General features: G+C 44.5%; 2 protein-coding genes across 3 annotated transcripts in view; one reads left to right on the plus strand and one right to left on the minus strand.

Annotated features, from left to right (window-relative positions):
• LOC115113551 (protein C-mannosyl-transferase DPY19L3-like) overlaps positions 1–11,489 on the plus strand; it is a 37,102-nt gene extending 25,613 nt beyond the window's left edge. For both annotated transcript variants that reach the window (XM_029641328.2, XM_029641329.2), the window contains exons 11-19: positions 1,116–1,189; positions 1,824–1,982; positions 2,955–3,083; positions 3,492–3,603; positions 3,888–3,944; positions 4,224–4,306; positions 7,844–7,976; positions 9,082–9,240; positions 9,974–11,489. In XM_029641328.2, coding sequence (XP_029497188.1) covers positions 1,116–1,189; positions 1,824–1,982; positions 2,955–3,083; positions 3,492–3,603; positions 3,888–3,944; positions 4,224–4,306; positions 7,844–7,976; positions 9,082–9,240; positions 9,974–10,186 — 1,119 coding nt within the window. In that variant the 3' untranslated portion in view covers positions 10,187–11,489. The remainder of the gene's footprint in view (positions 1–1,115; positions 1,190–1,823; positions 1,983–2,954; positions 3,084–3,491; positions 3,604–3,887; positions 3,945–4,223; positions 4,307–7,843; positions 7,977–9,081; positions 9,241–9,973) is intronic.
• A 2,771-nt stretch (positions 11,490–14,260) lies between these two features.
• LOC115112741 (neural-cadherin-like) overlaps positions 14,261–25,409 on the minus strand; it is a 231,134-nt gene continuing 219,985 nt past the window's right edge. Inside the window, exons 32-33 of the mRNA XM_065013013.1 lie at positions 19,530–19,684; positions 14,261–17,545 (exon numbers count right to left, since the gene is read on the minus strand). Of these exons, the coding sequence (XP_064869085.1) occupies positions 17,027–17,545; positions 19,530–19,684 (674 nt within the window). The 3' untranslated portion in view covers positions 14,261–17,026. The remainder of the gene's footprint in view (positions 17,546–19,529; positions 19,685–25,409) is intronic.

Consider the following 25,409-nt stretch of genomic DNA (forward strand, 5'->3'; position numbering starts at 1 on the left):
CTGCTGTGATTGGGAGTCCCATAGGGCGGCGCACAGTTGGCCCGGCATCGTCTGGGTTTGGCCTGGGTAGGCCGTCATTGTAAATATGAATTTGTTCTTAACTGACTTGCCTTGTTAAATAAATGAATAAATGTATACACTCTTGGCATTCTCTCAACCAGCTACACCTGGAATGCTTTTCCAACCGTCTTGAAGGAGTTCCCACATATGCTGAGCACTTGTTGGCTGATTTTCCTTCACTCTGCGGTCCAACTCATGCCGAACCATTTCAATTGGGTTGATGTCGGGTGATTGTGGAGGCCAGGTCATCTGATGCAGCACTCCATGACATTCTTGGTCAATTAGCCCTTACACAGCCTGGATTCATAAATTCAAATAGTAATTTGACCATGAAGGCCTGATTCACACAGTCTCCACTGAACAGTTGATGTTGAGATGTATCTGTTACTTGAACTCACTGAAGCATTTATTTGGGCTGCAATTTCTGAGGCTGGTAACTTTAATGAACTTATCCTCTGTAGCAGAGGTAACTCTGGGTCTTTTACCAAATTGGGCTATCTTCTGTATACCACCCCTACCTTGTCGCAGCACAACTGATTGGCACAAATGCATTAAGAAGGAAAGAAATCCCACAAATGAACTTTTAACAAGGCACACCTGTTAATTGAAATGTATCCCAGGTGACTACCTCATGAAGCTGGCTGAGAGAATGCCGAGAGTGTGCAAAGCTGTAATCAAGGCAAAGACGGGCTACTTTGAAGAATCTCAAATCTATTTTGTATTGAACACTTTTTTGGTCACTACATGATTCCATACGTGTTATTTTACAGTTCTGATGTCTTCACTATTATTCTACAATGTACTTAATAGTACAAATAAAGAAAAACCCTTGATGAGAAGGTGTCCTAAATGTTGACAGGTTCTCTACATCCAGCTGTTTCAAAATCCAGCATCTAACTGACATTTACATGGGAATAACTATGCGTCTGTAATGGACTTTACGTTAACTTTCCACTAAGGAATGTTGTTTTTAAATGTCTGGCTGTTTCATGTCGACTCAGACATGCATAACCTGACCTTATCTCTTTCCCTTGTGTGTCTTCGTGTTTGTACAGCAAGCGTTGCAGCTCCGTTCTGACGAACACATCTTTAAATTCATCAAGTCCAAATTTGGCTTGGGGCCTACCAGGTAGTATACACTGAGTTCCTTCATCGTGTTTTAATTATTCACTAACTGACACTTATTTAGTGTTGAATCCTGAGATGATAAAACCCCTTTCATTGATCGCATATTAAATGTAATTTATACACACAGAGGAAATGTGCTGTCGTATTTCAGATTAAGTATACAGCAAACTGAGGGAAACAACTATGTCAATACTTAAAGCCAGTGTTACAAGAGCTTGCCAACATCTCTCTCTCTTTCTCTGTCTTTTTCTCTCTCTCTCTCTTTCTCTGTCTTTTTCTCTCTCTTTCTCTCTTTCTCTTTCTCTCTCTCTGTGTCTGTCTCTCTTCTCTCTCTGTGTCTGTCTCTCTCTCTCTCTCTGTGTCTGTCTCTCTCTCTCTCTCTCTGTGTCTGTCTCTCTCTCTCTGTGTCTTTGTCTCTCTCTCTCTTTCTCTGTCCTTTTCTCTCTCTCTCTCTTTCTCTGTCTTTCTCTCTTTCTTTCTCTTTTTGTCTCTTTCTTTTTCTCTCTCTCTTTCTTTCTCTCTCTCTCTCTATCTCTCTCTATCTCTATCTCTCTCTCTGTGTCGTTGTCTCTCTCTCTCTCTCTCTCTTTCTTCATGTGTGTGTGTCTTTCTTTCTGTCTGTCTTTCTCTCTCAGAGATTTCGATGCCAGTCTGTACCTATGTGAGGAAGCCTTTGGGCTGCTTCCCTTGGACACGTTTGACCGCTTGGCTGGCACTCTGCTGGCATACCCTTACCTCGTCACCCTGATTGTGCTCCTGGTGATGCTGGCGCTGGTAACACTGGCCAACCTCTGGTAAGTTGGATATCCTCCCGTGGCTGTGGACTGCGAGTGACGTTCGGACACAGCCCACATATGGTTGAGTCATGGCCCGTACATAACGGGTCTCTGGCTTCCAAGCGCCATCAGCCTTAATCCCATGTGCATATTACAACACTTATCCACATTTTTTGTTGTGTTGTCATTTATTTTCTTCATTCTGTTTCCTTTAAATTCCTTCACCATCTTGTCATGCTGAGGCCTGTCTTGTCTGGCTTCAAAACACTGAGATAGAGTAGAGTTCAGGAGGTTGCTTGTTGGTAGCCCACATATCTATGACATCATCATTATTATTTTGAATTAGTCATTCATTCATTCATTCATTCTTAATAATTAGTGAAGAGGATCTCCTCCTTTTTGAGTTTGTATGTGCTTTCTTTAGATGGTTTAGCAACTGACGGGGAGGTAGATGAGGAGGAGACACCGTAGGAGGGATGAACACCACCCAGGGGTTGAACGCCAGTCTCTAGGGTCGTAGTACAGTATGTACTTAGAGCCCACTTACTACTCAACCACAGTCTTTGCACATATAACAATGATTTAGCCACTCGTATGCCACCGCTGTCAGTTAGTTCCTTAATTCTCCAGCTGTGTGGAGACCTAATAGAACGTATTGAGGTAGTGGGTGGCAGGCAGCATCACAACAATCCTCTGAGTCCTCTCCCTAAGGCCCTGTGAGTATCTGAGCATGTCACGTCTGTGTGGTTCCGTCCCTGTTTGATGAGAGCGAGAGAGAATCCCGCTCCTATCCTTTTGTCCTATTCTCATTCCAGTTATCAGAACCCAGTCTGGACCCCCAGGCACTCAACCCTCGCACAAGCTAATCATTACAGGCTCATTTCAGATACACCAGTTAACCTTTTGGAGGAGAGCGAAAGACAAACTGAATAATCTGCCTAATGTCTCCAGCCCTCGCCTTTATGTATTATGCATCAATGTTATTCTCAGTGATTCTTCAGCGGCCGGGCGGCCGCCGAAAGGCCGATGCGAGGTGCGGCCGATCTGTATGCGGGCAGATGTCGCCTACAATCTGTTACACACCGTCTTCTTCGGCCTCCTGGCGCTCGGCACCATGAGGTGAGCTCCGCTGCTTGTTCAAGATGATATCTCTCCCGACAGGTCTGGAATTATGCTGAATAACCAATATCTACTTTCTTTATCTCTCTCTCTCTCTCTCTCTCCTTATTCTCTCTGTTTAATCTGCCCATCTGTCCTCTGTCTGAGTGGCCCTCCCCAGGTCTTTCGTTTTTTTTCTCTCTCTCCACTCTTGCTCTCTCCAAACCGCTCTTTCCTTATCTGTCAAATGTTTTGATTACACACCATTTCCAATTTGTGATGTTTATTTTGCTGCCCCCCGTAATATGAGGAGAATGCTGCTGATAATATCCTGGCAATGCAAAGTACATTTTGCAAAGTTAAGGAAAAAAAAGTTTCAATAAGGTTCTTCTTCTGATCTTTTTAAAGACACTGTTCTTCTCTCTCCAGAATGAAATATCTGTGGACTGGCCATATGTGTGCCTTTGCTGCCTATGGCGTGTGTGGCAAGGAGCTGTGGTCCCTCTGCCTTAACATGATTCACTGTAACACTAAAACAAAGGTAAAGGCAACAGCTCCGACCCCTAAGGTTTCTTTTACAGAAGCATGAGCACAGTACCTGTTAGCAGGTTCTGCATTCCACCATGAGATGGTCCAGTCCTACACTGAGGCAGTAGGAACACGTTGGAATGGTAGCTCGCTTATACTGTGCTGGGCAGTTACAACCTCATCCAGTAGGTGGCAATGTGGTAACAACCAACTAACACCAACATGTCTGTACAGAGAAACTAAATATCACAACGGATTGTAATGTTCACCCTGGTAATTTTCTCTCTCGTTTTGCAGCTGAGGCTGATCAGGTACACGCTTCCACTTGTCATTCTGTGTTTTCTATATTACAAGGTGAGACATTTGCCTTGCTATTTCATCACAATTTGCAGTACAATATTTTCTCACCCACAGAGATTGCAGTAACTGTGAACTGAATTGGAGTTAAAAATGGAAGCAGCAACCGGCTGGTGACTAGTGTGTTAAGGACTTTGGCTCTCTCTATCAACTGTACAGAGACATTGGCAGTCACTGGGATGTGTTTGGTTTATATGGAAGTGATTATTGTGAGCTGATCTGTTTCTGTGGAGTTTGGTTATTTAGAGTCGTTTTCTTCATGCCGTTTCTCTGTAGTTCTGGCCCAAACTGATGACGGAAGTATCAGAACTGAGAGAATTCTACGACCCTGACACCGTTGAGCTGATGACCTGGATTAGGTATAAAATCCGATGTGTTTCTGCTTTAAATGTGCGCACATACGCAGACATACATGCACACGTGCGTAGATGTCAAAACAAACGCAAATCAGGTTCGCTTTTGTTCCACAGATCCAAGTTCCACCATCGTTGCCTGTGACTGCATTTGTTTATGTGAAATGTAGATTTGGTGAGCTGTGGCGCATGAATAAGCAATGGAGGTCTGGAGAGGACCCAGCTGTTGGCAGTGGTTCCGCCTGTGGCCCAGGCCCCTGTGGTAGGGTTTTATCAAGCCAATCAGTCCTGATGTGATCGGAGATGGAGGGGAATTTGGCGTGGCTCCTTGGCTCTGAGAGAGACTGACTTGGGACGACAGACCTTAAAAAGACTCTGTGAAATAACACAGGCTCTCTGCCTCTAGAGAAAATCCAATTTGCTCGGAGGATTAGCGTGTCGAGTTACCTTCACTGGTGCTAGCGCATTAAGCCTCTTGCCATGCGCTAATTACATTTAACATGAAAGAGTTAAGCAGTGATCGTGTTTCATGAAACTCGGGCATAGCAAAGCTGATCTTCTTTGTAGATTATCACAAATTCAGAGGGAATGTGAGCAACAAAAAACAGGAAAAATATATTTCTGTCTCATTCACAGTATTTACATGAAGTACTTAGTGGTTTGTAATGGTAATCTTGCCGGGGAATGTACTTGAACATACCATGTATCCATGGGCGCTTTTTAAAAAGAGTTACATTGTAACAAATCTGAAGAGTTTGGGAGATTTAATCAAGAGACATTAAGGAGAGAAGAAGAAGCAACACAGCGTACAGCTCCTGAATACTGATGTACTCCTGCTGAAACATCAATACATTCGTGGGCATCGCGGTTTGTCTAGCAGCTCTTCTGGCAGCCTGGACTTCCTTGATGAAACTGGTTTGCTGACAGTTTCTTTTTTAAAGCCGAGTCTGTAGTTGTGAGTCCCTCCAGCTGCCTCATGCCAGATGCACATTCAGAAGTCCGTGGTAGCTCGCCATTGTGTGTGAATATGCTTGATAATTTCTCTCTCTTGACTTTGCTGGTTCCACGCTTGATGGTGCCCTTTTTAAGTTGTGCTGGTGCCTTGTCATTACTGTCTTGGACAGCGTTGTGAGGCACCGTCATCACAGACACCCTTATCATTTAGAGCATTGGCTGCCATGCAATTAATTTCCCCTCTTTTGTTCGGTGGTTAATATTGTCAGGCCATCCTTTGATTCTGGAAAGCTGCGTTATTTCAGAATGTTGCCTTGTTTTTGAGTAATGAAGACAAATGACGCTTTTGTTTTCCCAGGGAAACTTCTGTAGCTGTAAGAGCGGCTGTGATTTCGGTTCACTGCTGGAACAAAGAGGACGTTTTCACGCTGTAAACTGTGGATTTCTTTGTGTCTTTTCACACTCTCATATCCTCTACTTTCATCTCTGTGCTAATTGTCGTTCTGTCAGCTTGACTTTTCTCTTCCTTATAATTTGTCCAAATGAGAAGTTTTCCCCTTATTATACATAGTCTCCAGAGGATGTCAGTAGCAGTAAGTAAAACTCTGTCTATCCTCGTATGAACCACAGTTATTCCCCTCCTCAGGATATAATCGATAGAAAGCTTGTATCTTCGCCCACTGTGAAATTGCTTATAATGAAATTTTGCCAACCCTCCCGCTCTCAACCGATCAGTCAGTCAATCAATCATCATCACCCTCCACTCAGTCTCCGAACTCTGTGGCGGTTGAATTGGCCATTATAGTGGCTGGTTGGTGTAACAGCCGATATCTGTGGTGATCCGTCTCTTCTAGCTGGGAGCAGAGCAGATCGACCAGTCAGATAGGATGAGCGGAGCTGTAGGATCTTAGGATGGACGTGACAGGCCCATCTCTGTTTCTATCTCCGTCTCTGCCGTACCTGAGCTCCCTACAAATCCCAGCCGTTAGCATCTCGGAGCTGTTAGCATCCCCCTCCCTCCCGTACCTGCCTCTCTTGGACTCGGGCTGTGTAGACATTACTAGGCTATCCTCCTCCTCCAGTCTCTGATTGGTAGACACTGAAACTTTCCACCTATCTGTTCTCTCTCTGCCCGGCAGCACTGCCACTTTAAAGTGTGCATCAACAGGTGTACAATGCTGTTAATTTACTGCATGACATAGTCCCACCTCTGCATGTAGCAGAAGTAACGCACAGGCACATTCATGCATACCAATTTCACGCTTAGTCACCATCCGTGTCCTCCTCCACCCACTATTAACCACATTAATACGTTTTTGTAATGTCACCGGGGCGGCAGGCATTTTGCTACCAGAATATACATCTGAAATGAAATAGAAATCAGCTGAGGTCTGAGGAATCCCACTTGAATATGCAGTAATTAAACGCACACTCCCCCGGAGAGGAGGAAGTGACCCGGAAGAGCATGTCAGAGGTCAGCCCCATCACCTCATCACACACAGCCCAGGGTGGCTGGCGATTAGCCCCGCAAGCTGCTGATGTTCCTAGTGGGGGGGTGTCTCAGTCTATCCCCCTTTTTTCTGTAATGTGGATTTGAACGGCAAATGAACATGAGGAATGGAGGAAATAATAGCTGCTGTGGAAAAGGCTCTGCTATGATCTCTTACCGAGTTAGAGAGTGATTTGATTTCCTTTTCTAATATAGATAATACAATGGCTCCTCCACCAGGGAATGAAACTGAAATAATTTAATTCAGGGAATTAAACTGAAATAATTTAATTCTACCCGTGTGTGTTTGAGCAAACACTTTCTTGTGCTCTTTTGTGCCGTTCTCGACTGCCTGAACAACAGCTCGACAGGTGGTTCTCAACCAACTATGCACACACACTGTGCTGCTTGTTTCTGCTTGAAATGACCTGATTCCTCAGTTGTTACCAACAATTACCACCAATATAATTGTTACTGGAAATTGGTGCTGTGAGTGGAAACGCTGTGGTAACAACAAGGCTCTACTTAGTCAGGCTCTCTAGGCTGTACTAATGTAAAACATTCCACACTGGGCTTCGTCCTTCCTGTGAGTCCTCACTCACCACCTCTCTAGAAACGCCGGGAGAGAGATTCCTTTGCGAAAGAAATAAAGATAAACATGCTTTATTTGTCCGAGGTCAATGTTCTGTTCCGAGCAGCCTTAGAAGGCTGTCCTTTCACTAGCCTTAGAATCTCTCCTTGAAGTTGTTCCTCCGCAAAACTTTCAGCTGGCGCGTACAGTATTTGTTCTTTTAATAAAAAAAAGTGTCATTGTAGCTGTGAAGAAGAAAAGCATTTTACGTCTGCAAAGGTTATTGTAAAAGAACTCGATGGCATTGAGTAAAGAATACCTGCAGTGTACAAGTACAGACATCAGTATTGTACTAGCCTGCTACTGAGTCACGATTAACCAACCGCAATTCCCATTTTGTTTAATGCACAAAGGCAGCGGCTCTACAGCATGTTAACATCTTCTGTGGTGGATAATGCTCGCACGCGTCATGGCCCGCCGTGTAGCATACAGCAGGGTAACCGCGGATATCTTCTTCCTCGTCTTCCAGCTCGAAGACCCCCAAGAAGGCGGTGTTTGCTGGCAGCATGCAGCTGCTGGCTGGGATCAAACTGTGCACAGGGAGAGTCCTGACTAACCACCCACACTATGAAGACCGAGCTCTGAGAGAGAGGACCAAACAGGTAAAACAAAACCCCTTTTTTTGAATCCTTTTCCTACTTCTATACTTTTAAAAAAGTAGGTCTACACAAGACCTGACCTGAGAGGAGAGTAACATAAAGAAAACGGCACACCTGTAAATATGTGATGACCAGGGTTTTGGGGGTCAATTCCATTTAAAATGTCAGTCCAACCTGGGAATTAAACTGTCTGCGTGGAAAAGAAAAGGGCCGTGTCCAAGTCGTCTCCACACTTGTAATGGAACTCAGAAGGCATGACCCTCACTCGGGTGATGATGCTATCAAGGAGAGGACACCACTTCCGTATACCTGTGCTGTGATATTAGCATGGAGGGGACGTCGACCGCGGCCGGGGAAATGGAGTCCCATAAACCTCAGCACGAGAGCATGCTATCAGTCACTTATATTTCCTGTCTGGCTTTCCCCTCAGTTTAACAGAAGCATGCGACTTTATCAGCCAGACAACGCCATGTTTTCATCTCACCCAGGGATGGCAAGTAGCATTTGTCAGATGTATAGATGAATTGTGGTGGTGTGAACCGTCGCTAAAGCTCGTTAGACAGTGCAGCGCGTGGGGCTAGGTGAGGGGGAGGCAGGCAGACAGGAGAGGAGATGGTGAACGGCTGCTGGATGGCTGGGTACAGAGCGTTCTGCCACTCTGTGGGTGGTGCTCTACGGCGTGTGATGCTGTGCCGTGCGGCGGTGCCTCACGAAGCTCTGCAGGCAGAGCTCTGACTAATGAAGCTCTGCAGCTGTGGGAGGGAGAGGGGAGGGGAGGGCTCGCTCCTCAGGTTCGGGGGCTCTGGCTCTGCCTGGGGGACGTGATCGGAATGCTCCCTCCACACCACCCTGCTGTGCGTCTGTCTGCCACTCAGCGCCACAGAGGGGTCAGCCCCCAGCACCAGCACAGCCCACTGTTAACACTCATCACAAGGTCTCTCATAACCAACTCTCTATCAATAAGTCATGCCTGCCTATGTGTGTGTCTGTGTCTATCTGAGCCCTGTGTTGTGCTGTGCTGTGTTGTTCTCCATGTTTACAGGTGTGTGTGTGTGTGTGTGTGTGTATTATCCCCTGGGTGTGTTTTCTCTCCTCCTGGTCGTTTCAGGTGTATCAGATCTACGCCCAGCAATCCCCAGAGGAGGTCCACGGGATCCTGCGCGCGGCGGGGGCTGATTTCGTGGTGATGGAGGACAGCATCTGCTACGAGAGGAGGCATGGCCGGGGCTGCAGGCTCCGAGACCTGCTGGATCTGGCCAACGGACATGTAAGTGTCGTTTCTGGCAGGGGTTGGGATTCTGCGACGTGATGCCAGCTCTTTCACGAATGTATGAGTGTTTCGATGTGCGTTTGTTTGAACAGGAGGCAGATTGTTTGGTTAAAATATTTTTTTGAGAGCTGATAGGAGGAATATTGATTGGATTGCTTCAGTGTGAGAGAAAGGGAGTGCGAGATAGATTCTTTGGGTGTTTGTGAGATTGGGATGGGTAAGGGCTGTTTTGGGCGTGTGTGTTTGCATGTGCTCTCTCTAAATCACATGTTGTCCATCAGCCTCTGTCAATCACAGACACATCAAAGTATGATTGCTTTGAAAGGGCTCAATTACAGGCAGCATCGGGTCTGGAGATTCATCCTCCTCTGATCTGCGTATCACCGCTGGTTGAAAGATGTATTTTCTCTCCTCCCGCTTTTGATGCTAGGAATAAATGAGTCACTGGTTATTTGGGTTTCTGGAGGCATGTTTGCCTTGTATACCGTCTCATCCTTCCCGAGTGGTGAATGTGGGGTTAGTAATGTTTCACTGCATGTGAACCCCACATCCACATCGCGTAGTGATTGGCGCAACTCAGATATTTTTATTGGGAGAATCACAAAAACATATTATTTTTGTTGTTGTTGTCAATTATTGAATTCCCTGGATCCTTGTGGTACAAATCTAACTCAAGGGTACTATTTGAATGCATCTAATGTTGAATGCATCTAATGTGTTTTTGGATTAGATCATGGATGGCCCTGGGGACAACGACCCAGACTTGGTCCACGCCACCCACCCTCGCTTCTGTGAGTCCATCAAGACAGACGGCCCTGCCTACACCGCCCTCTTCACCCGCGTTTTCCAAAACAAGACCTTCCACGTCTACAAGCTGAAGAGGGGCAAGAAGAGAGCCAAGGCCGACAGAGAGCCAGTGGCCATGGAGGATAAAACCCAGTAATAAGACCCTGGGGACCCCATAAACAACCCCCGCCCACCCATATCCAGCAGCTCCCCAGTCTCCGTCTCAGCCTCCTGCTCCCTTCCATGTTGATAACCTGATGACTGCTCTGTGCTCCCTGCTCTCTGGTCTACTCGACTTCATCTGGAACCATGGCTACACTCTCTCCCCCTTCCATCCCTCCCTGCGCCACGGCAGCCAGAGGCAGGTAATCACGGCCGGCTGACACGGCGCTGATTTGAGCAGCGTCTGATTGTGGCGGGCGAGCAGATGAGCACATGCATATCAAACCAGGGCTTTGTGTCAGGAAGCTCATGTTTAAACAGGAGAGGAAAGATGACGGCACATCACAACAACATTCACGGCTCTCTCTCGCTTTCACCCAGACTTAAAGGCAGAGCAGAGAAGAAAGAGGAGAGGGACCTTTGAGAGGGAGCTGATTGAAAGCTAGAGCAGTGGGGGTAATTATTGCGAGGACCAGTCTGGTCTTTTTGGTGGCTGGGGCTGCAGCCTGACTGCACAGCTGCACCTTGTGCCATTTCCTTGTTTTTAAACTCGTCTCCACTTGTTAATGAGGACTCCTCTTTTGATACTCTCTCACAGAAACACAAAAGTTCTGCATAAGTTGTCAGTTGTGGTGTATCAAAGTGCGGAAGTGGCATTCTCATTGTAATGCATAACAGTCCTATCACTGTGAAGGGTATTTGCTTGTTCATTCCGTTGCATTGAAATTGGATGTTTAATTTAGGAGTTGGCAAATAATACATTTTACGAGGGAGAAGTAATTTCATTATGTTTGCCTAATAAGTGCATACTAATGTAATGTTTTTGAGCATTGACATTCTTCATTTTCATATTTATTAATAATTCAGTTTAGATGCATTGGTCATTTAAACCGACAGTATTTTTTTTAAATGAGCAAATGTTAGAGCAAATCGTGTATTAACTGTGTCTATTCGCTCCCAACTCAACACCACAGAATCATACAGTATTATGTAGAAGGACTGCATTGTGGGTAAACCATGACCACTGGTCAATGTTGAATGAGGTGAATGGTTAACATATTCAGGGCAACTGGTCTATGTAGGACTGGCTAACATACCGTGGGTATCAGAGGTATTCAACGCCTTGGATTTTGTTTCACGTTGGTGGGCTACAAAGTGGGATTGAAATAGATTTAATTGTCATTTTCCCGCCATGGATTTACACAAAATACACAACGTCGAAGTGAAAAGAATTTAAAGAATAAAATGTATACAGATGACTAAACATGAAATGACTAAAATAAAGTTGTTGAATATAAGTATGCAACTCCTTTGTTTAGGCATACCTAAATTAGTTTGTTGGTAACATTTGGCTTAACAAATCACAAGTTACATGGGAAATAATAGTTGACATTATTTTTGAATGGCTACCCCGTCCTCTGTCCCCCATACAAGGTCCCTCAGTCAATAATTGAATTTCAAGCACAGATTCAACTACAAAGACCAGAGGGGTATACAACGACGCAAGCTACAGTAGATCTACTCAGGGTTTTCTAAAGCTAGCCAGCTTCAGTTACTTTCCCATTCCAGCTCAGGCTTCATCCGTACTACCACGGGGGATATTGCTTGTCCGTCTACTCGAACTGCGTGTGCATGTTGCACGTGGCTAGTCAAACACCAGGCTTTTCATTGAGACTGCGTGTGCATGTTGCACGTGGCTAGTCAAACACCAGGCTTTTCATTGAGACTGCGCATGTTGCAGTCAAACACCAGGCTTTTCATTGAGACTGCGTGTGCATGTTGCACGTGGCTAGTCAAACACCAGGCTTTTCATTGAGACTGCGTGTGCATGTTGCACGTGGCTAGTCAAACACCAGGCTTTTCATTGAGACTGCGTGTGCATGTTGCACGTGGTCAAACACCAGGCTTTTCATTGAGACTGCGTGTGCATGTTGCACGTGGCTAGTCAAACACCAGGCTTTTCATTGAGACTGCGTGTGCATGTTGCACGTGGTCAAACACCAGGCTTTTCATTGAGACTGCGTGTGCATGTTGCACGTGGCTAGTCAAACACCAGGCTTTTCATTGAGACTGCGTGTGCATGTTGCACGTGGTCAAACACCAGGCTTTTCATTGAGACTGCGTGTCCATGTTGCACGTGGTCAAACACCAGGCTTTTCATTGAGACGATGCTGAAACAATCCATGGGAAAGTCGGTGCCGTATTTTCATTTGTGCCAAAATCTTTTTGAAGCTGTATTTTTTTATTACTTTGGTGTTTTTATAAACACAAGTAACTTTTCTCCCACTCCTTATTGATCAAATAATTGTATTAAGTCATACACATTTTTGTACCGTGCGTGAAGTTTCAAATACGGTTGTCATTACTACATGTGGATTGTGATTAATGTGACCATGTTAAAATACCTATTTGGATAGGTCATAGGGTTATGTTGCGGTTAGGGTCATAGGGTTATGTTGCGGTTAGGGTTATGTTGCAGTTAGGGTTATGTTGCGGTTAAGGTCATGTTGCGGTTAGGGTCATGTTGCGGTTAGGGTTATGTTGCGGTTAGGGTCACGTTGCGGTTAGGGTCACGTTAGGGTCACGCGGTTAGGGTCACGTTGCGGTTAGGGTCACGTTGCGGTTAGGGTCACGTTGCGGTTAGGGTCACGTTGCGGTTAGGGTCATGTTGCGGTTAGGGTTATGTTGCGGTTAGGGTCACGTTGCGGTTAGGGTCACGTTGAGGTTAGGGTCACGTTGCGGTTAGGGTCATGTTGCGGTTAGGGTCATGTTTAGAATAAGGGTTAGGGTTAGTAGATAGTTGAAATTTTACAGATGCTTTACATACGACCCACCCGAAACACGGCAAAGCCTTATGTTTGAGGCAAATCCAACACAACTCATCACTGAGTAACTGTATCATTATTTTCATCACGGTATGGGCATGCTGGACATTGGCAAAGACTGGGGAGTTTTTCAGGATAAAAATAAATGAGATTAAGCTAAGCACAGGCAAAATCCTAGAGGACAACCTGCTTCAGTCTGCTTTACACCAGACCCTGGGTGAGGAATTCCCCTTTCAGCGGGACAATAACCTACAACCCAAGGTTGAATATACACTGGAGTTGCTTACCAAGAAGACAGTGAATGTTCCTGACAGAGTATTTTGTGTAGATTTTTTAAAAAAATACATTTGAATCCCACTTTGTAACACAATAAAATGTGAAGAACCAAGCGGGGTGAATACTTGTGATATGTAGTCTAAATCCTGATGTAAACAAATTCTGACGTAACAGGGAAATGTCAAATGATTCAATACTGTAAATAGTTCATGTGTGTTATTTTATTGCATATTGGCAATGTGGATTACATCATGGTATTATTTAAATAGTTAACAACTTTAGAGTATGAAAGTGCCTTCAAAGTTGTTCATCTCTGTGTTGATGTAAAATGTGTCTGTTATTGAACCTAACAGTTGCTTGTAGAGCAGAAAAAGGAAATAAAAAATGTTTACACTTCATTTTCATAGTTGTATTTTGCATGATTTAAGCTTCATGTCAATTTGAGAGAGTTTACAGGGCCAAATCTTGCAGGGGGTTTAAATATCAAATAGGCATAATTTTGGGGATTGAATGCAGACTGATTACATGAATGTTTCCAATATTCTGTCAACCGTATCAGATTTTGTACCATCTGGAAGTCATGATGACAATTTTCCATGGCCCAGTCTTCATTACTTAACACTGTGTTTAATCTAGAAGACACACACTCTGCTAATCTGGCGTTTTGTGATATTTCCTTTCCTATTATTCTGCGTCTGTCTGTTCACCCAGTAAATGGGTTGGTCCTGTTTGACGTGCCAGTGGAGAAATTGCACTAGTTGGGGTAGAATATCATGTTTTATGATGTTTCATCTTCCTTGTGAATGCAGTTGACCATTGATCAGTGTTCCATTTTCTCATCGAAAGGGACTTTTGTTTTCTGTGTTGCTTTGTATGAGGGGAAAAAAATGTTTTCACATGTGAGATTCTGCTGTCATCATTCTTTTGATGTTCACACCAAAACAAATCATTGCAAGACAATCTCCATCATTGCATTTATTCAAAGTCCAAAAACAATATATCTTGCTTGAGTCTTTCACTTTCTTTCCTAGTCCTGTATTCCATAAACCAGGCATCATCAACTAGATTCAGCTGCAGGATGTTTGTTTTTTTCTTGAGTGGAGGTAATGACAAATCATTTGTAAATTGCAAATTGACCGTAAGAAGCCCAAACAGATATATTTCAAACCTTGTATACATTTGTATACGATCAGAGACTCTATTATGCGTGGGGATACTTGGGAATAGATTTCCAAAATGTAAAAAAATGTGGAGCTGATTTCCTGGTGTTCTTATAGTTTTTTTGAATGTAAAACAATGACATTTTTGCTCAGAAAACTTGGAGCACAAAAATAAAACCACACGCGCGCCAAATTCAGCCTGTGGGCCACCATTTGGGGAACCCTGCTATAAACTCACATCATGCTTAATGCAAACAATCAGGAAAATCACTGATTTCAAATAAATGAATCTTTATTGAGAAAAAAGATTGATGCAAATACAAAACACCAAGATATCTATATTCAAAGCCGGTCATGATAATGATTTAAAAAAAGATAAGTTCACTTTTTCTTAAAGAAGCAGTACGTGATCCATAGTTCTTCCATTGACACATTAAAAAAGCAATGACTTTATCTTCCTATATACAAATGAGGTAAAAACATAAAATTCCACAATATGTTTGTATCCATTAGACAATGTTGAAGCCATTTATGATACAAATGAAAGTAGAATCTTTTCTCTGCAACCCAGAGAGAAATCCTGTGAATCCCAAACACAATCTTCACATTTTAATCATTATTTTTTACTAGCTCCTCTATAAGCCAGGTTCCTGGCCAACCGTGCTCGGAAGATGAATCAAAACTCCATCCCTTGAGGAGCTTTTGATGCCTATGAAAAAGCATTGCATTGTGGCAGCGTTCCGTTCCCTCACCTCCCCATCCTATTTTAAACTCACGTTCTTGCTGCCTTCAGAAAATTGGCACGTTTGAAATCCGTAATCAGAATGTCGACTTCTCAATCGACTTTTAAAACTCCCATGATCCTTTGGTTTACAGCATGACAGCGCCGCCATCAACTCCCATTAGGATTAGTGCGCTGATGTGTTTTTAACACACTCCTACCCTTTACTGTTGTACCGTCACGCTCAACATGCAGCGTTTCTGCACTGATTTGTTTTTTAAAAAGTAAATCAAAATAATGAGAAGGGTGTGCTGATGCTACCTTGAAATACATGAAATACAATGTTGGTGTTTAGTCTATCGCAGAGGAAGGTAACATTACTTATTTATTCCATTTGCTGTGCAACAAACCATTTCCTCTACTCCCCATGGAGCTTCACAGCTCCACACAAGCACATTTAACTCAGAGTCCCGGAGGTGCTTTGAATCAGCACAAACCTTCCCTCCTTTCCACTCTTCCTCCCTTCTGCATTCTTTGGCTAATTTCACCTCCACTCTCCACTCCTCTCTCAAAGCAGAGGCGAACAACACAAATGCAGTGAACGCTGGCTTCTGAAGGGTTTTTAGTTTGGGCAGATTGGTCCTGGTTTATATGATAGGGGGGAACTGTTTGTGGGGGCATCATCCTCCAGCTTTGGGGAAGATAAATAGCTGAAGCCCACTGGGTGAGATCCTTCGTGTGAATACCCATGTAGCTGGGTCATTTCCCTTTGATCGTTCAATCGGCTGGGCTCATACTGTTTACTGTGAACACCCCCACCACCCCTTTAACACAACTGGTGAACACTCCCTTCCAGACATATATCAGTGAACACAGTCAACTATAGCTGCCTCCACTATCACAACGCCATGGCAACAGCAGCGATGGTCAGAGGGTGTCCACTGTCAATTCTATAGGAGGCTTCGGCGCGACCCTCTCTGCACTTTTTTCACCTTGGACCGCCATTCACGATGAATTTGTCATTTGTATTCATAGCATGGTCCTCTGCTGCAATGGTGGTGTTCAGAATGTTTGGTATTCCTGAGAAAGAAGGTTAAAGCTGAGAAACAGAAAAGGCCCTTTCCTCAGCTCCTCTGTCCTTTCCTTTTCTTCTCTCCGGCTTGATTTCTGAGCTCTCTTCCTCCGGTGAATATAAATGACTGGAGGGGAGAGTGAAGTGAATAGAAAACCAAATCAAGGAAGGAGAAGTTTAGGATATAACATACGAGCACAACTGTTAACTGTGACTGCACACCCAGCAAAGAGATTTTGGAAAGAGAGCCCACTGGAAGGCCACAGAAAAAACTATTCCTGTATCAAATGTCTAAGCAGTTTTTCAAAACACTGATGTATCACAGACATAGAGAACAGAATATGGTATATCAAGGGCCAAAAGGTGCGAGGCAATCCTCGCAATTCATTTCACTGACAAATATAATAACATTTTCACCCAAATTATTCTCAACAGCAAGCCACTGCAATAGGTCTGTGTGCCATGTAAGTGCCATAATTAATCTGTCCATGTCATTGATTGGCAGCTCCCATTATCCAGTGAACAGTGAGTCTCAGCTATAGGCCTGGTTAGGTTAACATCAGTCCCAGCCTCAGCCTCGCTCTAGGCCCGTTTAGAGATAAAACCCCGTGGAGAACAAGTCACTCCCAGAGGAGAGAGGCCAAGCTCTCCATCAGTCTCTCTCTCCTTCCTGAACTTCTCTCTCTCCTCCTATGCTTCCAATTCGTTTCCTGTAGCTCTGTAGTTTCCTGCTGTTTGGTGGTCTCTGCAGCACGGTAGCTTGGTCTGTCTCCCTCAGCGTTCAGAGGTCGCTGGCCTCGGTCTTCTCGTAGAGGGCTTTGAGTTTCTCGAAACGTGGGCCCCAATCCTTCAGGGAGTCTTGGCCCCTAGCCGTGTCCTCCTCCAGCCCGGCTGAGCTGAAGGAGCTGAGGGACCCGGCCAGCGAGCCTCCCCCCTCCGTGGAGAACACCTGCAGGGAGTCGAAGGGGGCCGACTCTGGGGCCTGGTCAGCGTCCCGGATGATCTCACACAGGTAGCGGGCCAGGTCCTGGCTGGAGAAGGACAGGCTCTTTCTGGCCAGCAGGAGGGGCCTGCTCTGGCCCTGGGCGAGGGACCTGGTGGGGGGCACATCCCTCCGCAGGGTGGTGGTGAAGGAGGAAGGGGCGGTGCTGGCGCCCAACCTGCTAAGAGTGTCCTGGGGCTGTTGGTTCTGGGTGTGGGGGTGGTGATGTTGGTGGATGGCCCTGGAGCGGCTGTACTGGACAGACTGGGCCGGACTGGGCTGGAGAGACTTCTGTAGCTCGGCCATATCATATGCATTCTACACGTACACACACACGCACACACACACACACACAGAGGGAGAGAGGATGGAACGTCAAAATAGAGAATGGAAAGGAGGAACAAATGGACAGATGGAGCAATATTTCGTATTTTATTAGAGTATTTATTATTATTTATTATTTATTATTAGAGTATTTCGTATTTTATTAGCATCCCCATTAGCTGTTGCCAAGGCAGCAGCTTCTCTTCCCGGGATTCAAACAAGTTAAACATCACATCATAGAGCGTGATGGTGAGAAGAGGAGAAAAAAAGAGCTGAGCTTCCTCTGCATATGCTCTACCTGTCTACATTTACACTCTGTCTTCATTTTCTCCCTTAGTGAACAAAATCCAGATTAATTCTCTGCTAGTGGAGAGGTGACAGACTGTATTAGCCGAATACACTAAGTAATCTGAGGGAATGTGAAGGGGGCGAGGGGAGTGTTTCACTTCAACAGAGCACAGGGAAATATTGGACGAGGGCTAGAGAACATCCATTTTTATATAACACACAATCACTTCAGCATTCATTTGATTCAGGCGAGACTGATTCACCCTCGTTACCACGGCAGCGCTTCACTCTGGAGAGATGGAAGCCTGGGCCCTGGAGGAAAAGAGGATGGAGGAATGTGGAGAGTGGAGGAGTAAATGACACACGGGTGGGTGTGCTCTGTAATTGATTACCTCAAATAAAATGTTATTTGTCATATGCTCCGAATATAACAGGTGGAGACCTTACTCACAAGCCCTTAACCAACAATGCAGTTCAAGAAATATTTATTGAATTTAACTAAAGGAAAACATTGTTCTAAAATCAAAAAGTAACACAAGAAAATGACATAACAATAACAAGACTATATACAGGGGGTACTGGTACCAAGCCAATGTACAGGTTAGTCGAGGTCATTTGTAAAGTGGCTATGCATAGATAAACAGCGAGTAGCAGCAGTGTAAAAACAAGGAGGGGTTCAATGTAAATAGTCCGGTGGCCACTTGATTAATTGTTCAGCAGTTTTATGGCAGTTTTATGGCAGGCTCTCGCATCTAAAGATCCACCAGAGGACCTCTTAAAGGATTTCAGCATCACTAAGCATCTGATCATCACGTTATGTGTCACTATCACAGTGTTTCCTGACCCCTCCTGTCTCAGCCTCCAGTATTTATGCTGCAGTAGTTTATGTGTCGGGGGGCTAGGGTCAGTTTGTTATATCTGGAGTACTTCTCCTGTCCTATCCGGTGTCCTGTGTGAATTTAAGTATGCTCTCTCTAATTCTCTCTTTCTCTCTTTCTTTCTCTCTCTCGGAGGACCTGAGCCCTAGGACCATGCCTCAGGACTACCTGACATGATGACTCCTTGCTGTCCCCAGTCCACCTGGCCGTGCTGCTGCTCCAGTTTCAACTGTTCTGCCTGTGATTATTATTATTTGACCATGCTGGTCATTTATGAAGATTTGAACATCGTGGCCATGTTCTGTTATAATCTCTACCCGGGCACAGCCAGAAGAGGACTGGCCACCCCACATAGCCTGGATCCTCTCTAGGTTTCTTCCTAGGTTTTGGCCTTTCTAGGGAGTTTTTCCTAGGCACCGTGTTTCTACACCTGCATTGCTTGCTGTTTGGGGTTTTAGGCAGGGTTTCTGTACAGCACTTTGAGATATCAGCTGATGTACGAAGGGCTATATAAATAAATTTGATTTGATTGTGTGTAAGGAGTTCATGAATATTCAAACACTCCACTAGTGTCTTTTTATTTGGTGGTGAACCAGAGTGAGAAGGTGTTACAATGGCATGGTGGGGAAGAGGAGTGTGCTTGAGCTAGTGTGGTACCCATAATGCCTAGCCTCGATTCCAACCTGAATGGTTTCACTTCACAAACTCAGTCTGGAACTGCGTTCAGTGAAACCGTTTGTGACAAGGGACAAAAAGGCACTGCATCACATTGTGCGTTAGTGTGTAGGAGACATAGATGTGTTCGCGCTTACCTGGTCCTCCTCTCCTCCTCCTTCCTCATCGTAGTTGAGCACGTTCTCTCTAATGTCCTCCCAGCCATCATGGTGAGCTGACACGTGGTAAACGCCCTCCTTTAGGCCCTTGTAGCTGCGCCAGCGGGTGTACAGGAAGATGCCCAGCAGCAGCACTAGGGGGCGCCGGAGAGCACAGAAGGAGGAAGAGGCAGACGCACAGAGAGAGAGAGAGAGAGAGAGAGAGAGAGAGAGAGAGAGAGAGAAAAGTTCCTAGTTCAGTTTGATTAGAAGTGACTGCGTGAACTGTTTCCACTGCGTTGATTTGACATTGCATTATCAGCATGATGGCTGTGCTGAGAGGCCTGACAGGTGGAGTGCTGGCTGACTGCTGGGACAGCTACTCAATAAGGTCTCTCTCTGCAGAGTTGCAAATGGTGTTCTCAAAATCAATCCTCCCCTATAGACTGCTGTGACCTTTAGAGTATATTATCTACCCATACAGTTCTTCTCCATAAATCTCTCTATACTCTACCCCTCCCTCCCCCTTCCGTCACACCTTATTTGACTCAACCTCTCAGCTTTGATCATTCCTCAGATTTCTTCCTCTCTCTCTCTCTCTCTCCCTCTCCCTCCTTTGGTTTCTTCAAATTCCTTTTTCTCTATCCCTCTCTCCCTCTCAATTGCCCTTATTTGTTTTGGTTCTCTGTGTTGATTGTTGTGTGCTCACCTATCATTAGTTTGATAAGGTGTCACTTAGCAAGGGGACCGGGGCGACAGGGTGAGACAGATCGAATTGAAATCTCCCAATTATCAGGGCAATCTCTGAGTGAACTCTCCCTCTTCAGAAGTGAGGTTCTGGTACCGGCAAAAAGAAATCCATATCAATTTACGAACACAATGTTCACAAGCAAATCAAGTCGCTTTTTAGAGGGCTTTGTAGCGCTGGGTCTATTGCACAGGAATATGCGATCCCATGTCTGTCTGTTACTCTCACTCCTGTGAAATGTTGCAATTGTCTTCAGACAAGACATGTTCATCTAGTTGAGGTGTTCAAAAAGCCTCGGAGATTGACACGTTTCTGTTCTCAGGACATGTTCATCTAGGTGAGGTGTTCAAAAAGCCTCGGAGATTGACACGTTTCTGTTCTAAGGACATGTTCATCTAGGTGAGGTGTTCAAAAAGCCTCGGAGGTTGACACGTTTCTGTTCTCAGGACATGTTCATCTAGGTGAGGTGTTCAAAAAGCCTCGGAGATTGACGCGTTTCTGTTCTCAGGACATGTTCATCTAGGTGAGGTGTTCAAAAATCCTCGGAGATTGACGCGTTTCTGTTCTCAGGACATGTTCATCTAGGTGAGGTGTTCAAAAAGCCTCGGAGATTGACGCGTTTCTGTTCTCAGGACATGTTCATCTAGGTGAGGTGTTCAAAAAGCCTCGGAGATTGGTGAGGTGTTCAAAAAGTTTCTGTTCTCAGGACATGTTCATCTAGGTGAGGTGTTCAAAAGCCTCGGAGATTGACATGTTCATCTAGTTTCTGTTCTCAGGACATGTTCATCTAGGTGAGGTGTTCAAAAAGCCTCGGAGATTGACGCGTTTCTGTTCTCAGGACATGTTCATCTAGGTGAGGTGTTCAAAAAGCCTCGGAGATTGACGCGTTTCTGTTCTCAGGACATGTTCATCTAGGTGAGGTGTTCAAAAGATTGACGCGCTGTTCTCGGAGATTGTTCAAAAAGCCTCGGAGATTGACACGTTTCTGTTCTCAGGACATGTTCATCTAGGTGAGGTGTTCAAAAAGCCTGTTCAGGACATGTTCATCTAGGTGAGGTGTTCAAAAAGCCTCGGAGATTGACGCGTTTCTGTTCTCAGGACATGTTCATCTAGGTGAGGTGTTCAAAAAGCCTCGGAGATTGACGCGTTTCTGTTCTCAGGACATGTTCATCTAGGTGAGGTGTTCAAAAAGCCTCTGAAACACAGTGTTTGTCTATCTGCCATCACTTGGAAAATCTTTCTCTGCAAAAAGCTCGGAGATTGACGCGTTTCTGTTCTCAGGACATGTTCATCTTGGTGAGGTGTTCAAAAAGCCTCGGAGATTGACACGTTTCTGTTCTCAGGACATGTTCATCTAGGTGAGGTGTTCAAAAAGCCTCGGAGATTGACACGTTTCTGTTCTCAGGTGTGGGAATAGGCTGCATGTCAAGTTGTGTGATATCTGTCTCCAACTCTGAAACACAGTGTTTGTCTATGACGGTCTGCCATCACTTGGATTGAGAGTGTTGTGTGACGAAGAGAACGGTTTCTCTGAAGTTAGTTCAGGTCAGCTCTCATAGAGACTTCCCTATTTGGGTTGTGTGTCTTCAAAGGCCCTCTGCGATTTAGAAATGTGTGTCTGTTCTCTCCAGGAGTGGAACTGTTGCTCTGATTACCAAGCAGAGGAGGTCTGAGTGGCTGCAGTCTGCCTCCACGCCTTTTTTTCCCCTCTCTCCTCCTCTCCTCCCAAAACCCTACCAAAGCCTGCACTATCGATTGCATCACCCAACTAATGACCTCACACGCTTCTCCGTAACCCTAAGATAGACAACATGCATCCCAGTGTCTAACACCCACCACCATCTATACCAGGTTATGGAATATCACTCAAGGTGATTGATTCTGTCTGTACCACACTCATTTAAAAAAAATCATATAGACACTGTAACTGGCATGTGCATCATGGTGAGTCCTGTGATGCATTCATTTGGAGTAAAAAAAAATTAAAAAGTAATCTCACTGAAGAATTTGTTTGTTTTTCTGCACAACTTGGGGACTTTTTGAGTGGAAAAAAAGTTTCAATTTTACTAGTCAGGAAATACCAATTTATAAGACAAGTGTATAATTCCACCAGGAGCAAAGCATACTGTTTTGCATACCGCATGGCAAAATACTGAAAGAGTTACATTTCGGATTTCAGCACTAATGCCTATTGTGTAACGATAGCTCGATTCTGTATACAGTAATGCATGAGGACAGTATATACTGTGGACTTTTCTTAGCTCAGACCCATATGAATGTGGATAAAGGAAGAAAAGCCTGTTTTCCCTCTCTCCTCTGTTACACCATCGTGAGAGCATGGCGAGATGAGAAGCTCTAAATAAATCAATCCTAGCCAATAATGAGCAGGCTCAAGGCCATCAAAAGTATAATGCTGTTTGCTGCAGCGGGCCTAGCAAAGCCTGCTCTCGCTCTGTCCATTCCTCATTCTATTACTAAGTGTCTGTGTCTTTCCATTTCTCTCTTCCTTTCTCTCATTCTCTCCCTTGTACCCCTAATCCCTTTCGCTGTCTTTCGGTGTCTGTGTACCTCTCCCTCCCTGCCATCCCTCCTTTCTCTGTCATTCTCTCTCACTGTATTTCTGTCCTCTCTCATTGACTCTTTCTATGTCATTCTCTCTCACTGTATTTGTCCTCTCTCATTGACTCTTTCTGTGTCATTCTTTCTCACTGTATTTCTGTCCTCTCTCATTGACTCTTTCTATGTCATTCTCTCTCACTGTATTTCTGTCCTCTCTCATTGACTCTCTCTGTGTCATTCTCTCTCACTGTATTTCTGTCCTCTCTCATTGACTTTCTCTGTCATTCTCTCTCACTGTATTTCTGTCCTCTCTCATTGACTCTTTCTCTGTCATTCTCTCTCACTGTTTTTCTGTCCTCTCTCATTGACTCTTTCTCTGTCATTCTCTCTCACTGTATTTCTGTCCTCTCTCCATTGACTCTTTCTCTGTCATTCTCTCTCACTGTATTTCTGTCCTCTCTAATTGACGCTTTCTCTGTCATTCTCTCTCACTGTATTTCCGTCCTCTCTCATTGACTCTTTCTGTGTCATTCTCTCTCACTGTATTTCTGTCCTCTCTCATTGACTCTTTCTGTGTCATTCTCTCTCACTGTATTTCTGTCCTCTCTCATTGACTCTTTCTATGTCATTCTCTCTCACTGTATTTCTGTCCTCTCTCATTGACTCTTTCTATGTCATTCTCTCTCATTGTATTTCTGTCCTCTCTAATTGACGCTTTCTCTGTCATTCTCTCTCACTGTATTTCTGTCCTCTCTCATTGACGCTTTCTCTGTCATTCTCTCTCACTGTATTTCTGTCCTCTCTCATTGACTCTTTCTGTGTCATTCTCTCTCACTGTATTTCTGTCCTCTCTCATTGACCCTTTCTATGTCATTCTCTCTCACTGTATTTCTGTCCTCTCTCATTGACTCTTTCTGTGTCATTCTCTCTCACTGTATTTCTGTCCTCTCTCATTGACTCTTTCTCTGTCATTCTCTCTCACTGTATTTCTGTCCTCTCTCATTGACTATTTCTATGTCATTCTCTCTCACTGTATTTCTGTCCTCTCTCATTGACTCTTTCTCTGTCATTCTCTCTCACTGTATTTCTGTCCTCTCTCATTGACTCTTTCTATGTCATTCTCTCTCACTGTATTTCTGTCCTCTCTCATTGACTCTCTCTCTCTGCTCCACTTTTTCTCATCTCATACCTCTATTGGTTCCAGGTTATCACTCACTGGCTAAATGGTTTGCCATATAACCCTCATTACATCCTTAGCAAAGAGCCAGCTGAGGCTCCAAACCCAACGTGTTGTCTCTTAAAAAAGGTTTTCAAACTGGGTTTTTTCTCCCCCAAAGGATAACCCTTTTGGGTTCCAGATGGAACCCTTTTTGGTTCCAAGTACAACCCTTCTGAGCTCCATGTAGAACACTTGGTGGAATGGGTTCTACATGGAACCCAAATGGGCTCTTCAAAGGGTTCTCCTGTGGGGACAGCCAAATACCCTTCAAGGTTCTGGATAACACACTTTTGTCTGTAAGAGAGCACACTGTGAATAGCAACAGGTCCAGAGACACCTTCAAAAAGGCTCCAGCCAACATCACTGTCCAACAGCTGTGGCATTTGTGCCTGTCACCGTGGAAACTAATCCGGATACAGGCAGGACAATAAAGAGGAGACATAAAAGAGGGATATCTTATAGAGTTGTAATTCCTCTCTCTGACTGAGACTACTTTTTCATCCCCACCTCACAACAGACTCAGACTCAGGATGAAAAGCTAAACTAATCTGGAACCGTGTGCAGGACAGAAGGGATTAGACAGCGTCTGAATACATACACACACACTGAGAATACATACACACACACACAGTCTGACTTCCCAGTGTGTGTGTGTGTGTGTGTGTGTGTGTGTGTGTGTGTGTGTGTGTGTGTGTGTGTGTGTGTGTGTGTGTGTGTGTGTGTGTGTGTGTGTGTGTGTGTGTGTGTGTGTGTGTGTGTGTGTGTGTGTGTGTGTGTGTGTGTGTGTGTGTGTGTGTGTGTGTTTGGCAGACGTCAGTGATCCAGAATTATCACTCAACACCTTGAAACAGTGGAGAACCAAGCTGTTCCATTCCTTTCACCATGAATGTATAGGGTGTAGCCTCTCCTGCCAGTTGTACAGTCTTTTAGAACCTGTTGTTACCCACACGGCTGGTAGACAACACTCAGTACCAGTGTAGTTAGCAACCAAAACATTCTCTCTGTAGCCATATAGCTTAATGATGGATAATGGAGTTTGTATCTTGTTAGAGATCAATACGTGTTACATTTAGTCAGTAACAGGTTTACTGTGAATTATTGAACAAACAACGTAGGATATGCAGACCTCAATCAACAAGCAGTTCAGTAACAAAGTAGGAAGAAGACACAACGTAAATATTACTGGTGAAAGACCAAGAAACCTTAAGAACCAACGGTTGAATCAGAACAATGGAAGTGAGAGAGAACGGCGAGGATAGGAGTATGGAAAACAAACTATGAAGAGAGTTTTGAGAATAGTGTTTAAATATGATTCAAATATCTTATGGCACAGGGCTTTACATAGTGATAAAAG

Source organism: Oncorhynchus nerka, linkage group LG28, assembly GCF_034236695.1.
Source record: "Oncorhynchus nerka isolate Pitt River linkage group LG28, Oner_Uvic_2.0, whole genome shotgun sequence".
NCBI lineage: Eukaryota > Metazoa > Chordata > Actinopteri > Salmoniformes > Salmonidae > Oncorhynchus > Oncorhynchus nerka.